The 17,498-nt window shown below is 39.8% G+C and overlaps 2 protein-coding genes across 2 annotated transcripts in view; one reads left to right on the top strand and one right to left on the bottom strand.

Annotated features, from left to right (window-relative positions):
- Nucleotides 1-1,535: 1,535 nt before the first annotated feature.
- RIBC2 (RIB43A domain with coiled-coils 2) lies at nt 1,536-15,891 on the bottom strand. The gene is made up of 7 exons (XM_064461239.1): nt 15,722-15,891; nt 12,966-13,047; nt 11,089-11,433; nt 10,290-10,408; nt 4,657-4,884; nt 2,976-3,142; nt 1,536-2,010 (listed from the first exon to the last, which is right to left on the bottom strand). Exons 1-7 carry the CDS (start codon nt 15,836-15,838, stop codon nt 1,929-1,931), a joined length of 1,140 nt encoding a protein of 379 aa, XP_064317309.1. The 5' UTR covers nt 15,839-15,891; the 3' UTR covers nt 1,536-1,928.
- Nucleotides 15,866-17,498, top strand: part of SMC1B (structural maintenance of chromosomes 1B) — a 38,392-nt gene continuing 36,759 nt past the window's right edge. Inside the window, exon 1 of the mRNA XM_009512332.2 lies at nt 15,866-16,271. Within this exon, the coding sequence (XP_009510627.1) occupies nt 16,163-16,271 (109 nt within the window). The 5' untranslated portion in view covers nt 15,866-16,162. The remainder of the gene's footprint in view (nt 16,272-17,498) is intronic.

Raw genomic sequence — 17,498 nt, 5'->3', positions numbered from 1 at the left:
AGTTCTTGTTTTCCAGCTATACTGCTTTTCTACCTAGTTTCTATCCATACCGCAATTAGTTCCAGTTGAATTAATATACTAAAACTGAGACATATCTTTTTGCTATGAGTTATCTATCCTGTCCCAAGACACTTTACCGATTTTTATATTCTACTCCATTCTCTTCTTCCTCCTCATCTAGAGCAATTAACATGATGGTCTTTTCCAAACTTCTGTTGTTATTACCTGGTTCAAAATGGTAGTTAGTTATATCAGCCTGATCCCACAGGACCACTATCTCAGCTGAGCAAACAGACCTGTTTGAAAAGAGTCCCCTTTCAAGGAATGCAAACAGACCTGTTTGGATAGTCCCCTTTCAAGGAATGCTTCCTTCAAACATCTCAAAATCCTCCTAATAATAGCTATCTTGAGAACCATGCATTCTTCATTATTTTCACAAAGATGAGAATAACTCATTAGAGTTCACCTCAGCCCCAGTTTCTTTAACTGTCTGTCCTACTTAGTTTGGTGCAGTCATCTTCAACCCGTTCCATTAGAATTTGAAGTCATCACTTACCCTGATACAAAGAACAGTCAGAAGACTCCATATCAATATCATCAGGATGTTTTTACCCCAAGTTTCCACCCCAGATTCTGGCAAGCTACACATGCTTATTTCAAGATCTATTCTCATAAATGGCCTCTATTTTTATTAAGGGTTCACAATCTCTTAGATGTCTTGGATGTTTAGCTGAATCTCTGGTCACATCTCTCTCATTCTTCTGTTTTACATTTCAGTAAATGTTTTAAATTTACAATGTTTTAACTTACAGTAAGTAAGTTAACTAAAACATTTCCTTTCCAGTCTTCTAACCCTTTTTCCAGTCCTTTGTATGCCATCTTTTCCCTTCTGGATTTCATTTTCTGGATATCTCAATCATCCATTTCTCTTGTGTGTTAGCTTCTTACACTGCTTCTCTGTATTTCTTTCTCATGTGTTTCACTTGCCCAGTTTTCAAATATTGACTGGCTCTTCCATTGCTAAGTCAATTCTGTAACCATAAGGACATGAAGTGAACTGTTTCCCTGAATTACCCTACACAAGCTGACATTCTTCTTGATTTTGTTTGGTGCATGCCTGCTTCCCCCCCACACTTCCATCACATCCGTAAACTCTTCCTACACTCTTCTTCAGAAGCACACTGCCCTTAAATTTTCTCCATTATTACTAATGACTGGCAGCATATGTATCAATACTTTCCTCCATATTTTTCCCCACCAACACACATTCCATTTCTCTGTCATGACTCATTGCTATAATCACCTCGGTAAATATCCATATCTTCTGTTCTTATTCCTACTATTCAGGAAATATTTCTGAACTAACTTGTCCATTTCTTCCTCTTCGCTTGCTTTTGTGTCCTGCTTATTTTGCTTGAAAAACAACAACAACAAAAAACCCACACCAATCAAAAACCCAGAAAAACCCACCCCCCAAAACCAAACAGAAAACTTTCTGCCTAGGTCATGCTTCTTCCCTCCTATAGAATCTGCTAAGTGTGCATTACCTGTGATCTACCTCGGGCAGTGTTCCCCTCTGACCAAGTTGCATTAAGTAGCATTACATTTTAAATTGTGATTCCTTTACAGAAATTTATTTTTAAAGGCACGGATAACGTACATATTACAGTTAAGCCTGAGACACAATAGTCAAACAACCTACTACTGAATCCACTAGCACTTTTTAGAAAAGCAATCAAGTTTAAAAATTATTACAATGTTTTCTTCCTTTTAGCACAGATGTGGCCTAGCAGACTGTCCTTTAGTTTGAGTACACTGTTTGAACAGGGTAGGGAACAGATAAAAATAATAAAACATGAGATTACTCAATTAAAAATTTTATTATGTCTACATACTTCTGTATATTTCAGGTTGATGTATCCAGAATGTCATCGGCTGGTTGTGTTAAACTGTGCATAATACTGGCCTGTTGGAAAATTTGAATATGCTTCTTCTTTAAGATAAACATTCCTAGCAATTAAAAAAAAGAAAAAAAGACATTTGTAAATGTTTTCTCATTATAATATAGAAGTAACCTAAATATGATGTAAGGAATAAACACTCATACATGTAAAATTCAGAAATATTAAAAATGGAATTAAATATAACTAGATCTTTTTCTGGAAAATGTATGCCATGTCTCAGTATAGCAAACTTTTTCATCCTAAAATAACCTTCCAAAAATCTCACAGTAAAAAACTAAATTAACACAATTCCAAATATTTTTTTTCATAATAGGAAAGTATCAGGTACTGGAAATTCTTTTGCAAAATCTATGTATGTTTGCATGATGAAAAAAAGAAGAAAAAAATACTAGAATACTAGAACACCAAATCACTTGATTTTTTTTTTCTTAATATATTCTTCATTATCTTCCTCCTTTCCTGTTACAGCAGACACAAGACCCATCTACCAAGACACGTCCAGTGGTTAGCTAAAGAATCATCTAGTTTTGTCAGCCATAATGGAAAAGGTCCATTTGTGCCATTAGTTTAACCCTGAGCTATCAGAAACTGGCACTTCTGCCGAAGTCAGTGGATACCCATCCTTTTTTGTTTCAGAAAACTAACATAAATTTAAGAAACACATACATATCAGTTTTACGCCTGATAATATAATTTTCTGCATAGTTAATTGTATTTATTCTCTATTTTGCTATCTATATAAACTGTCTGTTGTCAGTGGAATTGCAGCTAGTAATCCATACATATAAGTCAGTAACACTCATTACCTAGTCTTTGAAGATTATTTCAACAGTACTGAATACTGAAAACACTTAAGCTGAATTGTTGGCTTTTTAAAAATATAAACTGGTAACAAGTGTATTAAAGAAGTAACAAATAATACAAGTAACATAAAAGCTCTTTGAAAGCCAAGCTATTGTGTTTATGGTAAAGAGCTTCATTTGAAAAGAAGAAAACTCTTTTGGTACTTGCTTTGATTTCTGCTCCTGAGATAGCTCTGCATTTATGCTATCTAAAGCTCGGCGGCGTTCCCGATTCTGTCGTTGTTGATGCCGCTCTAAAACCAGCTGCGCTCTTGCAGCCTGTATAGTTTGCCTGTCCCATTCAGCATCTCTTCGGCGTTCTTCCTCTTTTAGTCTCTACAAGAGTGAAAAAATGCTTCATTTTCTCTTTGTTCAAAGATGAAACTGTATACGTAAAGTCTGAATGGCAAATTCATACAAACAAACCTGCTTGCCTCTACTGAACACTAGGAGTAGCATTTGAAATAGGGAGAAAAAGCGAGCACTTCCAATGCATGGATAGGAGCCCATGCATTAGGCAGAAGTAAGATACTGCAGATGAGAAAGCTGTCCTTTTCCAGGGAGCAAGACAGACTCCTACCTCTGCACAAGGTAAGAAAATTCAGATCTGCTGCCTGGCAGAAGTAAGTTCATCAGTAGATTACTATTTCTTTCTGACATATTAGGTCTCTGTAAAAACCCAGCGCAAAAAAACAGGGGTTGTGGGGGTTTTTTTGTTTTGGGGTTGCGGTGGGGTGTTTTGTTTGTTTGTTTTGTTGTTTGGTTTTGGTTTTTTTTAAAGTTCTTGTTAGCAAGAGCTGGAACTTGCTGAGGTCAGAAGTTAGTAGTCATCAGTATGGCTTACAATACAGCTAACTCAGCGTAATAACTGAGCTGCCAACACCAGATGAGTAGACCCAAATTGGTTTTTCCTCTGCCTCTGCTATACTACCACTTCCTCACTTCTCATCTGACGTCACATTGAACCGATTCAAGAAACCAGGCCTGCAAAAAACTCACTTTTCTTGGTGGGACTAATTTTCTGCCAGCTTAACTACCTGAATGGGTTCACTTTAGGGTCATAGGAGAGCCAGGAAAATGACAATTCTATCTTCAGCTGTAATAACAGCAGTAGATAAGACATGGTGTAGCATATGGTATTGCAGGGAGTAAAAATAGAATTGAAAAGCTATTCATTAGCTGTTAAGAATCCAGCCTCTGTACTGAATTACTTAAGTAGCTTCCTACTTCACAAGACCTAGGCCTGTACACTTGTGACTGCCTACAAAGGGTAGACTTCTTCATTTTGACTGCTTGTTTCCATCTGTCTTTAGAGCAGCAATTATTATCAATATTTAGTTTTCCCTCTGTAATTCTATCCCAGAGCATGGCTTATAGTTGTGTGGGACGGTAGAAAGGAAATTCCGTTGCATTAATGAACTTTTAGGACTACGAAATATACATAAGCAGGATCACTGGGCCTGCTCTATTTGTCTTGCTCAAGCTCATGCATTTCAGTCCTAAATTGCATCATGAAGCCTGGCTCTTGGGCTATGCAGGAGGTTGGTCCTCAGCTGGGCCATCCTGGACCATGCCCCAGATCCCCCAAGCCTCTTGGCCCTGGGCTCCACAGCAACAGTCCACACAGCCCAACTCCAGGGCTCTGGCTCGCTCCTGATGCTCCATGACATTTCCCAGCTGCTTCAGTGACAGTGTTCAGTTTGATTGACTAACGTTTGGGTAAAATTCAGATCAATGGAAAACACAGTCTTATAATGGGACATGCAGGGTAAACAATATTTTCTTCAGCAAACACTGTCTATAATATTATTACAACCAGGAATACAGAATATGCATTTAAGCTTAAATACCAGTTTCTCCAGAACTTGTTGCTGTTGAGAGTACCGGATTGCCATGAGCTGATCCTGACTCATTCCCTTCCATCGATCTGTGATCACACGATGTCTACCAAAGGAACTGACTGCTTGTTCAGGGTTTTCAGAAAGTAAGTCTCCTTGAAGGAGGCTGGAAATTTCATCCATGTCATCTTTCATTTTTTGACGCTTTTCCAACTTCTTTCTGTCAGCCAGTTCAGCAGCCTAAATTCAGTGAAAGGAGAGAACTGATGCTTTTTCCAAGACAAAATATTAACTAGGGGATGCAACAAATTTAGCACACAATCAAAGGTTTCTTTCCAGCTTGCATACAGTTTTCAACAGCATCACATATGTATACTATGATCATGGTCTTATGTTCTCATTTCTTCAATGTTCTCATATCACACACAGCAAGTAATTTGGGGAAAAATAATTTTTTTTCATAAGAGAAGCCAGAATTAAATGAAAAATAATTTCACATCTATCCACAAGCAAATACCAGTTGATATTTGGAGGCCAGACACAATATGGCACAAATTTACAGTAAAAATTTACAATCTTGAATCACTAGCCTTTATATACATTACATATTAAATCCATGTGGAGAGTGTGGTTAAGCACTCAAAACAAACAAATGAACAGGAGATGCCTATGTGAAGCCTGAAAATTCAGCCTTAAATCTGTTCCCTTTGCTAATACAAAATGGAAACTTGAATCATATTATGTGAATATATCTGTAGTATTAGAAATCATAATATGCAATGACCTGGATGATGGGACAGAGTGGAACCTCAGCAAGTTTGCTGATAATACCAAGCTGGGAAGAGTGGCTGATACACCAGAAGGCTGTGCTGCCATCCAGCAAGACCTGGACAGGCTGGAAAGCTTGGCAGAGGGGAACCTCGTGAAATTCAACAGGAGCAAGTGCAAGGTCCTGCACCTGAGGAGGAACAACCCCATCCACCAGTACAGACTGGGGGCTGAACTACTGGAAAGAGGCTCTGCTGAGATGGACCTGGGAATGCTGGTGGACAATAAGCTGACCATGAGCCAGCAGTGTGCCCTTGTGGCCAAGGCGGCCAACAATATCCTGGGCTGCATAAAAAGGAGTGCGGCCAGCAGATCAAGGGAGGTTATCCTTCCCCTCTACTCTGCCCAGGTGAGACTGCATTTGGAGTAGTGAGTCCAGTTTTGGGCCCCCCAGTGTAAGAAGGATGTGAAACTGCTTGAGCAAATCCAGCAGAGAGCTACCAACATGATCAGGGGGCCGGAGCATCTCCCTTATGAGGATAGGCTGAGAGACCTGGATTTGTTCAGCCTGTACAAGAGAAGATTGAGGGGGGATTTCACCAATACCTATAAATTCTAAAGGGAGGGTGTCAGGACAATGGGACTAGGCTCTTTTCAGTGGTGCCCAATGACAGGACAAGGGGCAATGGGCGCAAGCTGGAACACAGGAAGCTCTAGCTAAACATGAGAAAAAACTTCTTTCCTATGAGGGTGACAGAGCAGTGGCACAGGCTGCCCAGAGAGCTTGTGGAGTCTCCTTCCCTGGAGACATTCAAAACCCACTGGACGCCATCCTGTGCCTCCTGCTCTGGGTGTCCCTGCTGAAGCAGGGGGGCTGGACAAGGTGATCTCCAGAGGTCCCTTCCAACCCCTACCATTCTGTGATTTCCTATGGAAATCACTGATTCTAATGTCCACTATAAGGTCATAGTCTCCTATTCAGAGGAAATTTTCCCCTTCCAAAATTCCAGAAAGCAAATATGATGATTTTACTTTAAAGTAATTACCTGCCAAAGAAGAATTAGACAAAGTAAATTAATTCAAAGTAGAATGATAATACTATGCATCACCCATTTCTAATCCTGTCTCATTTTTCTGTAATGTACAAACTAAACTGTCTGGAGCAACACACAGTGCTGGTTTCGATCTGGACAGAGGACAGGGAATCTCCTTCTTGCAAGAGCACAAAGAGCACAGGTTGTCAGACCTGTCTCTTGCATATCTAGCTTTACACATGCATCTAGACTGCAACAGACCAGTGGATACCCATCTCTCTGGTTTGTCCAACATTGTCTTATGCTCTGTTCAAAAATCACTGGCTTGAGGATATTCACTTTACAAGTTAAATAGAACAGCTCTGTACTTTTCTTCCTGATTAGTAGCTCTAAATGCGTGTGTGCCAACCAGTGAAAGTAGATGAGGATGAAAGAAGAATGAAGGGTTATGCATCAAGAAAGTCATAGCTGGTAAAATAGTCTGTGGCTTATAAGGTGAAGTTGAAAATCAGTAAGCGGAACAACTGGAAGATAAAAACTAGACATTGAATATCAAGAATATCATGTAAGTGATAAAAGGTATTTGCACAGCACACTTCATAGAATGGTAAAAAGTTACTATTCTTCTACGTTTAGGCACTCAAATATTTCCTTTTAGGTGAAAGACAGGCTCCACAGTTCATATGAATACATAATTTACTCAAAGCCTGAAAAGCTGTTTCTCTGAGGTGGCTGCTGGCTCGTAACGGCATAACATTGAATGAATAAGGAACCAGAATAATGCCATCAAATGTCAATGATAACATAATCAGGAAAGCTACCAAGCTGTTGTGGTATGCGCAGGAATAAATTCTGAGGACATAAGATCTTTAAGATTGTTAACAAATCTATATATATAAAGACATTAAATGAGAAGTCCTCTGTAATCACATGCTCTCATTTTCTTAGCATTATCTAAAAGAGTGTTGGAAAGTATTCAAGTCCTGTGCTATATAAAGCAAGAAGACTCTTTCTTTCTTTCTGATTTTAAGAACACAATGGGTGTATCTATCACTGTACTGCTAAATTGGGCATTCCCAAGCATTATTATCCTTAGTAAGGAATCTCTTTCTGCAACAGTAAGATTCTGCTATGGAATCACACAGACATGAAAAATATATATTCTAGTCAGGACTCTGGGCAGCCTTCATTTCTGTTACCTGGCTTGCCAAATTAAAATGATTACCACTTACGTATGAATGATTTCAGCAGGAATAACTGACAGAATAAGTTAGTAGAAGTCTTCTCTTATGCCAAGAACAAAAGCAATATTTGTCTTTCTGGTTAACACATACCTAGGCAAGAGAAAAATCTCGGAGGAAGGACAGAATTCATTTTCTAGACACTACACACACTTAAAAGGTTTACAGTACAGGATCCTTCATCACTGGGAAATATGGTACCAAACATATCAATTCGTTGTCCTGCTAATTACAGAAGAACAAAACTAACCATTAGTAATAAGCTTGTCAGCAATAAAGTCATTGGCAACGGTATTGTGGTAAGGGAAGGAAGCTGAACCACTGTGATGGAGGCAGCAACATCAAATCCTGTAATGAAGGCAGGCCGTGATGAACTGAGATCCCCTGCCTTCAGTCATCTGCCAGGATGCTTTACTAATTGACTAGCAGACTGACCAAAACATGTTTCTCCCATAGTACACGACTTGCTCGTTTTTAATGTTGGTTTTTCGTTGGAGTTTGGTTAAAAAAAAAAAGTATTCTTTACATTCCCTAAAGATATTGGCAACAGTAAGGACTACAGATGATAGCCATGGAGACAATCACTGATCCAAAGCCAAATTCTAGGAAATTTCTTCCTTTCTGAAGACACATTCCTGTATTATACTTTACTCGAACTACAGTAACTGAGGATGGCCTTAGAAAGGGTAGGTTTGCTTTCTCCCTTCCTTTACTGCCACCTCAGACTGTGCATTCCCTCCTCCCAGTCAGATCTAGCAGTCACTTATTCCAGACAGTTAATTTTCTTTTGGATTTGAGAAATTACCTAACACATTCTGAAGCTTCATGATGATAAGATCCGCTGCAAGAGACACAGCAGAAAAAAGAAATTAATGAAACTTAAGGAATGGGAAAAAGGAGCTCCTCTCGTGGCAGTCACTAATAGGTAAAGGAGATGTGTGTAGCGCAAAGTGCTGTGTGAGACTGTACTCTCAAGAGGTTAAGGTTCTCAACCCAGTTATTCAGAACGCTAAAACTGCTGGAGGCTCCTGTTCAACACATTTGAGGTCAGATATGGAGCTTTCTTCTGTGAAGTTCATTCTCAGGCTGAATGCCTTGGCTTTCTCTCTTGGGAAAAGATGTATAGAAAATACCTCTGTAACATAGCTTTCTTTTAAAGGCAACATCACTGAAAGACCTGGCATCCTGAAACCTCTGGCTTGCAGGTTTAATAAAGAAAAGCAGCAACTGTGCCAGCACATCATTTCAGGGAAAAAGAAGAGTTTTTCTCAATCATTCACCAAAAAAGGAAATGCTGAAGAGTATCATGGTCTGGGGAGTGGGGAAGAAGGTAAGCTTAACTAACTACCTCAGAAAGAAAGAAAAAGAGCTGCAAGCCATAACTCCGATTTATACAAAATAGCAACGGACAGTAAGAACTAAGAGGAGACTGTTGCCCCAACCTCCATTATCATGCCCTTATGTTAGAAGGAACTAAGAGCAAGTCTCTTATATATTTAATATGCACACCAGTTGAGCAGAATGCATATGCCCAAACATTAAACACCACACCACACCCAAACGTCCCACCCCATCCCCAAACCCTGTCACAATTGGAGGAATTTTTACATGGAATCAATCGGTATGTCAACAATTAAGTGCACCAGCCACTTAGGGTACTTTTGTGGTTATTCATATAAAATACTGCTCAGTAGCCATGACTTCAAGCTGCAAAAGCCTTTTCAATCACTCTGGGCTATTTATAAACAAAATTATATGCCAAATGTGCCCTGAAAGGCTCAAGCAACACTTACACAAAGACTTGCACACTTACATACTAAGCCAAAAGATAAAATACTTGATGAAGGTAATTTTAATGTAGCTTTTTTTGATGTAACTGAATAAATTTAAAGCTAAGTCACACCAAATATAGTTTAACCAAACTAATAGCATCCATGCAGCCCTTTCAGCTGTACTTATAAGCTGAATGGGGGGGGGGGCAGGGGGAAATCTGTGCAGTGAGATAAAGAACTGGAGCATGACAGATAATGGTACTAAGACAGGCAGAGAAAGGTTCATGTCATGTTTCAATAGGTTCCAAAGCATGCATGGTAAACAACCAAAAGACATGGACACAAATACCAAGGAAGCAGCCAAAGTGCCAAAAACTGTGGTTGTGGGGAATCAATGTAAGCAGTAAGACAAAAAGTTACTGGTAGTAATGTTTCCACACAGGCAAAAAGAAAAGCAAGCAGACACTGCTAAGATTATCTGACCACTGATATAAAACCAATAGGAAGCATGGGAGGCTTTTGCTGTACCCCAGTTTACAGACTAAAAATCGCGAGAGATTGGGGAGTTGCTGCTGCCCTCTAGTCAGCAAGCTGAGAACCAGGAGGGAGAATTTTGACAGAGGGTAACTAACTAGTTAGAGGATAGCTAGATCCTTGGAGACGGCAAAGCAAATAAATTCTGTCTTCCAGCTACTGAAACAACCTTGGAAGTTAGCTGCTGAGAAGCCTCTGTGAAAACATCATTACTCATCGTAATTTTGTGCATCTTATTTTCCTTCTGTCTCTCTGCTTCTTTTAAAAACCAACCAACCAACCCAATATTAATTTACCTGGCTTCTATTGAAATCTTTAGTAGCTGCACAAACAGCACGCCTGTTTTCTTCTTCTTTTCGTTGTTGCTCCACAGCCTTTTGGTCAAGTGCAATCCTATTCTTGTCATAAAGATCATCTAATTTAGATTAAAATAAAATTTAGTCGATATTCATGGACATGATGTGCCATATAAGTAAGCCACTATAAGAGATGGGGGGAGAGGGAGAGAGGCAGACAGAGGAGCTACATATACAGTAAGCTTAATTACATTAACTATTGCCAAATCCTACCACTGAAGTTTTCCATCTTGGAATTTCAGGTGACTTATGAAATCAGTTTATTATGTAATCCATCTTGTCTTAACAGTTACACAAAGTTAAAATGAAAAAGTATATTAAGTACTGCAGAAAAAATGTTTCATGACAAGCTAGAAAAGTAAAACCAGTATTATTTTGCCTGCTCTAGAACAGCAAAGATTAGACAATTTGGTCTGATGAAGTAAATATACCATCTAGCATGCAAAGCATACATGGTTTTTAAGAATGCTCTGATACTTCATTTGAGGCATAAAACAGAAATGAAGCTTAGGTAATATTACAGTCATCACATGCTATTAAATATAGATTTCTTAAGTGAGATATTGAATACATTAGAGCTTGTGAAGTAAAAGCTGCTGCAGTATTTCTGAAAGATAAATACTGAATATACTAAAATACTGCTATATCCAACTGACACAATAGGGTATATCATATTTTTGTCAGATACATCAGAATTTCAGAAAAAGCAGATCAAAACCTTATTATCTTCTTTTGTTACCTGCAAATTTTTGATCAGCTAATGCATTTTTCCAGTCTCTCTGTTGCTGAAGAGACCACTCTCTTAACTGCTCCTTTTGAAATTTCATCCTCTGATCATAGTTTAAGTCTTCACCCATAAACTTCTGCAAGCCAGATACAGTACATCGAGGATCACTGTCTGAAAGTCGAGCAGGTCTATCCTTCTTTAGGGCTTGTGGATCAGACAGGTCAAATTCACGTCTTGTTTCTGGCTTCTGAAAATTCTTCTGAAATTCACTGATAGCCTTATTTATGTTTCTGATATCATTTTTCTGTTGTTCTTCTAACATACACATGATCTTGTCATTTTGCTTCATTTCATTAGCTAGAGAAAAATGAACACGAAAACAACTCTTAGAAGTGCACGTATCATGGAAGTGCACATGTGAGATGGAAGATAAAGACCCTAAAGAGAAATAAACAGAATAAGTCTTTAAACTTTTATACTTCAGGAAAAAGTACTTGATCTATAAGTACCAGCCCAGCAAACACTCTAATGTTAGTAATATTTACTTTAAAAAATAATTCTAGTTTTTTAGGTATCAATTCTCTTATTACTATTAAAATGAAATATATGCATGTAAAACAAAGACAAAATAAATACTTCTAGAACTATGAGGTTTCATTTGATTGAAACTGGCAGTAACACATGAAATGTAATTTATACTAATTCTTCCCATTTACTCTTAGCTTACAGTTACTAAGCTACTTAATGTATTTCAGTTGTAAGAAACAAACAAAAATCGGGCTCCCAGTGAAAGGAATATGCATAGTTGTTTCACAGTTCCAATGATTTTTCTAATCATAGCACTAAAATAATTGGCTGGTAATAACAGTTTTTGAAGAGCTTAAGAGCTCTTGCCCATTTAATCAAAATGCTGTAATTGATTTAAAGAAAACCAATCAATCAACAAAAAAAACCCCACGCAAAACTAGTCATTTTAGCCATTTAAATATAATTCACAGGAAAAAAAAAATAATTTGCCCTGTTGCCAGACTACACATTGCTTCTGGCAGCTTCCTAGGAGTCAGAGTCTGACAGGTATTCTGCCAGGAAAATCACAAGCAGCCGTAGAAACACAGCATGGAAGTTGGCAGCTCCATTCTAGCTCTTCTTGAAACTGCTAGAGAGCTCAGTCTGTGAGACCTTTTCACATGGTACCACAGGAAAGCATTCCAAACACAGAGGGCCACAAAGGGTTTTGAGGTCAGGGGACACAGCTGAAATATTTCCATAGCTACATGTTCTGACTCAGCAATGGCTCCTAGTTAGAGCCCTGTTGTACAGGACTCGTGCTTCTAGCAGTAATTATCTATAGAGGATTCTACAGAATCTATATTTTCTATTGAAGAACATCCAGACAGAACATGGGCTTACTCTACAGGAAAGCAATCAAACAAATTTGCTGCTTCTATTCTGAAAAGAACAGTATTAAGTTTTTTAAAAATGCTCCCATATCTTCAGGTCTCTGAACAATGTTCTTTGTCAATATTTATTGAAAGAAAACACTGAAAATTCTGGCCTATTTTGAAATGTATACCAGTTAAATCATGTCAATATAAATCTTAAGATACTAAGGAAAACACATACTGTACCGATGCAAATGTATGAACATAAATAGGACTACACATAGTATGTCTGAATTTAGAGAAAAACCTACAATTGTGCTTAGATACATATATATCTTGATTGATAGAGTTATATAGCCAAAGCTATACAGCGAGATTCAAGGAGATAGGCTCCATTTGGAAATAAATATGGTGGTTTGAAATACATGAAGGGAAAAAGAAAGCAGGAAGTAGACGGTAAATTGCATTTAACTCTTCACAGAAATATCATAGTATCTATGAATATACCAAGCTCTTCATTTCGTGCCTTTTCAGCTGCTTCTTGAATTTTCCTATCCTTGACCTGGGTATCCAATGCATCTTTATCAACCTATTAAAATGAAAGAAAGCAGCTCTTTAAGAGATACTATGCTTGAATGATTATAAACAGGCATTGTCAAGCTACATTGATTCACAGTTGTACAAAATAGATATAAAACCACTACCAACAGAGCATATACACCTCACTATTTCATGTAGGTAATATAAAATCTAGGAACAACGATATTCTTGTTTGTTTGCATCATTTTAATAATGATAGGTATATTCTTGCACCAAATCAGAACAAAACACCACATTTACATGATACATACAGCTATAAAATAGAAATACTTTAAGCTGCATTACACAGAATGTGTTTTCCCCATATAGCTGGCATTTTTACTTTTTCGTGTTGTTCTGCTTTCATTTATAAAGCGGGTAAGTGCTTTGGCAGTCAAGATGACAGGAAGTTGTAATAGTTCAGGTTTGAAAAAAATATAGATGGTTCACTAAAAGTACATTAAAGAAATAACGGGGAATGGAAAAAAATTTCCAGTCTTATCTGGTGGAGAGTGGGATTTGTGTAGTTGCCAAAACGCAGTATTGGGTGCCATTTGAGATACAGGCAGACATCTACAATAAGCTGACAGATACAATACATAATATTCATATCCCTGGAGAGTAGTAGCTGAGCAAGGCATAATACCCTAAGGCATATCCTCAAATGGTAGCAGCCACCTACATTTTAGGCAAAAGAATCGGGTCCCATATTTGTTGATAGAAGGTGGCAAATTAATAGGCAGAAACCTGGATTTTATTTCTTTTTCTTTTTTTTTTTTTTAAACTGTTCAAGTCACTTAATGTCTTTAAAAGATTTATCAAAAAACAATGACAATTCTTTGAGAACCTGGTAAACTATTTTGATAGTCTTTGCTTAAAAGCTATTGAGATCAAGACAGAAAGACCTAAACCAATCACAGCTGAAAACACACATTGTTAATGCTGTGAAGGACTACTGACTATAGTGATTAGGCAAAGAGGTAAATCTGTGAACAAGGGTGAAAACAAAGAATTCTACACAGTATTGTTGTCCAAAACCAACGGTGTCATGGGCATTACATATCAACTTATTTAGAGGAGTCATTTGGGAAACAAAGCTTACAATGTAACTATAGGAAACACTATTGAGAGAAATTCAGTATGACTCCATTAGCAGTTTCTGGCAATAATACAGGTAAGTCAATGTATTGACTTTTGTGTGCAAATTCAGGCATGCTATCAGCTCTCTCCCATTTGAACAGCTTTCACGTGACAAGAATACACCCCTAAACCACTCCCAGTCACATAAAGCTACAGGTTTAACTTTTAAGCATTAAAATAATAAATCCCTTACTATGAACTGTTCAAAGCAACTAATTTCTAATGTACTTGTATTTATGCGTAACAGTTCATATATAAATTCAAAGTAATTTTTCATTTGGACTACTCATCTAAACTCTTTTGGGAACTTACTGATTTTCTGAGGATATATTATTAAATCTGTAAATGAAGAGAGCAGTATCTTACTTTTCCATTAGTCAAATGAGAAAACAGATATAGAAGTCACAGTAATAATAAAAGTAAGTAATGATAAAACTAGTAATACTCCAGAAAAAACTTAAAGTCTCAGTTCCCATTCTGCTTTCCAGACAGTATATTATCTCCATATTTTTAAACTACTCAATCCCTGCTTCAGGATTTGTGGTGTTTAAGTCAAATACCGCCTTGATTTTTTTTTAATTTTGTCAAAGACAGCCACTCAGCTAAACTGGTGAGAGAGAGAGAACGCATGCAAAGAATCTAAAACCATTTCGTGAGTGCAAAACGCATAGATGACTCTAGACAAAGCTATCATCCCCAAAGGTCTTCTCAGTCTGAAGGGTGTCACATTCGGACATCCACTCCAGGAAAAATGAGACATATCGATTCATTCCTTATGCATAAATATGGCCCGATGGATCTGTCATATTTTGCCTGATGCGAAATAGGGACCAACTGCAGGATCCCTTTCAACAATGCATCTCTCACAGATTGCAGCTTCTAGTCAGAATCGGGCAGATGCAGGAAGCATCAGCAGAACAGAGGTAAAAACCACATAATTGTTTATGTCACATTGTGTGAGCTGACTCGGCAGGCTTCTGGCTTACCCCAAAGCAAAGCATACTACGTCAAGTTAAACTCCTGCAGAGACACTGAAACACAGGGCTTCATCTTTTTTTCCTATTAAGGGAAAATGACATCTTGCCCTCGAACCCTACAGCAGGGAAGCACAAATTCCCCTCGCGCTCCCTCGGAAACACGCACACACGCCCCGGCGGCAGCTGCCAGAACTAAGTCATTTGATGATACCTAGAGAATTTCAACTCGCTTTCCTCGGCAACTTTATACAAGAGCCTCAGCCCTTTACAAGACGCCACAGAGCATCTTCTCTCCGTTTCCCCATACCTGGAGCCAGGCGCGCTCGCGCACGGCCGCCAGGCGCTGAGGGGGCGCGCGCCGCCCGCAGCCATTGGGCCGGCCCGACCCCGCCCTCCCCGCCCGGGCCGGGCCGGGCCGGGCCAGTACGGCTACCCCGCTCAGGCCCAGCCCCAGGGGTCGCCCCCGGTTCAGACGGGTCTCCTCGGGACATACGGAGCAGAGGGACGGCGCAATCCCTCCCCTCTGCGCCGCGGCCCTTGGAGCGAGCGCTCAGGCCGCGCCCTCACCCCTATGGTCCGGACTCGCGCGTTGAAGATGCGGCTCTGCCGCTGCAGCTCCCGCTGCCGCCGCCACTCCAGGGCGGCAGCCTCCCGCCGGTCCCGCTGCAGCCCCAGCCAGCTCATGGCGCTGAGACGGCAACCGGCCGCCGCGCCAGCAGCGAAGCACAACACGCGGCGTCGCGATGGGAACGGGAGCCCCGCCCCTTCCTCCTTTCCTCCGCCCCCCTCCACGCGCGCCGTCGTGGCGTGGCTGCGAGCACGAGGCGGGCGCGCGGGCGGCCGTTGAGGCGCGTCGTCACGTGCCGGGGCTGGGCCGAGGGCAGGCGGAGGGGGTTTTCTCCCCCCTGGAAAACAAACTAGTAAAATAAAGTCGTTGATTATTTAAATCTCGAGGGGCGAAGTTTGTGGGCTAAGGGTGTCAGCTGTCCCTCGCCCACTGCCGCGGGGATGGGTTACCTGAAGCTGCTGGTGATGAAGGATTTCAAGTCCTGGCGTGGGCAGCAGGTTATCGGCCCCTTCATGAGGTTCAACTGCATCATTGGGCCCAACGGATCAGGTAGGAGGCTGGGGTGGGGCTGCTTCTTCTCTCTAGCTGTCAGGGTTGAGGCGCTGGTTTGGGGGTCTTTGCCAGGTCTTTTCTGTGAGCAGTGCAGGCCTGATGAGGGGGAAACAGTAGCAGTGGGGGTGCAGGCCCTGGAGTAGGGCCGGCCAGGCTGGACTGAGTGGCCGAGGATGGTGATAGCTTGCCTATCGAGGAGTGGAGTTGTAGGGCTTTGTGGAGGGAACATAAAGACCTGTGGGCCTGCGTAAAATCTCTTGATATGTGCCTGGGTGGAAAGCAGCACAAGCAAAGTTTTGGAGGCTCCTTATCTTACATTGCTTCTTAAACTTAAAGCATAGATTTTTCCAGCATGGAAGGATAGAGGTGGGGTGGTTGAAGGAATTTTCATTTCTAGTTGTCTTTGCTCTCTAGCCCTTGTAGAATAAGTGGTTTGCAAACCGGACGCCTTTGCTGCTTCAGTTTGTAGCTCAGCTTTACTAAGGTCATGTAAAGATGGTTTTACTTTAATACCTGGGTTGTGAACTGTAGCCAAGGGAAGCTGCTTCTTGATTTGAGTCTGTGGTCTTTACCACATGAGTATACCTGTGGGGAAGACATGATAGCTTTGCAGGATGGTAACTGCTTTGTAGTTTAGCCCACAAGAGCCTTTGTAGATGTGACTCCACATTGTTATCCTGTGGGTGCTGGAACTTTTTAAAAATTGATTCACTTCTGAAAGTTCCATTCAACAAATGGGATTTTATCTTTTATTTGCCAGAGAACAAAGAACAATATGATAGGAGGTGAGGGCTGTCCTCTAACAGAGAGGCACAAGGACGGCTTAGCATTTGATCCTGGTTTCCCCAGTTTGTTACTGACTTAGTTTATGATTTAGATTTTAAATCCTGTTGTTTCTTTCCTTATCTAATTGATGTGAAATCTATGAATATAGCTATAATTGGCATTATTATTATATTCTTAATCATCCTATACCCACTGATCTGTATTGGAAAGTCTGAAAATTAAGGATACTTTTTCCAGGTACTCTTAGAGTTAAATCTGAATACATTTTATAGATGAATCTGGGGAGAAGCACTGTGACTATTGTGTAATTTCTGAATTGAGTTTTTTTATTTATCTATTTTCTCCCTATTCTTCCTTTTTTTTCTTTTTTGGATATTTTGGAGAAAAGGTCAAAATACTGCCAGAGTATTAACGTTGAAGGCAGAAAATAATTAACCT

The sequence above is a fragment of the Phalacrocorax carbo genome, chromosome 1 (genome assembly GCF_963921805.1).
Source record: "Phalacrocorax carbo chromosome 1, bPhaCar2.1, whole genome shotgun sequence".
NCBI classification, from domain to species: Eukaryota; Metazoa; Chordata; class Aves; order Suliformes; family Phalacrocoracidae; genus Phalacrocorax; species Phalacrocorax carbo.
This window is presented reverse-complemented; position numbering and strand designations above follow the sequence as displayed.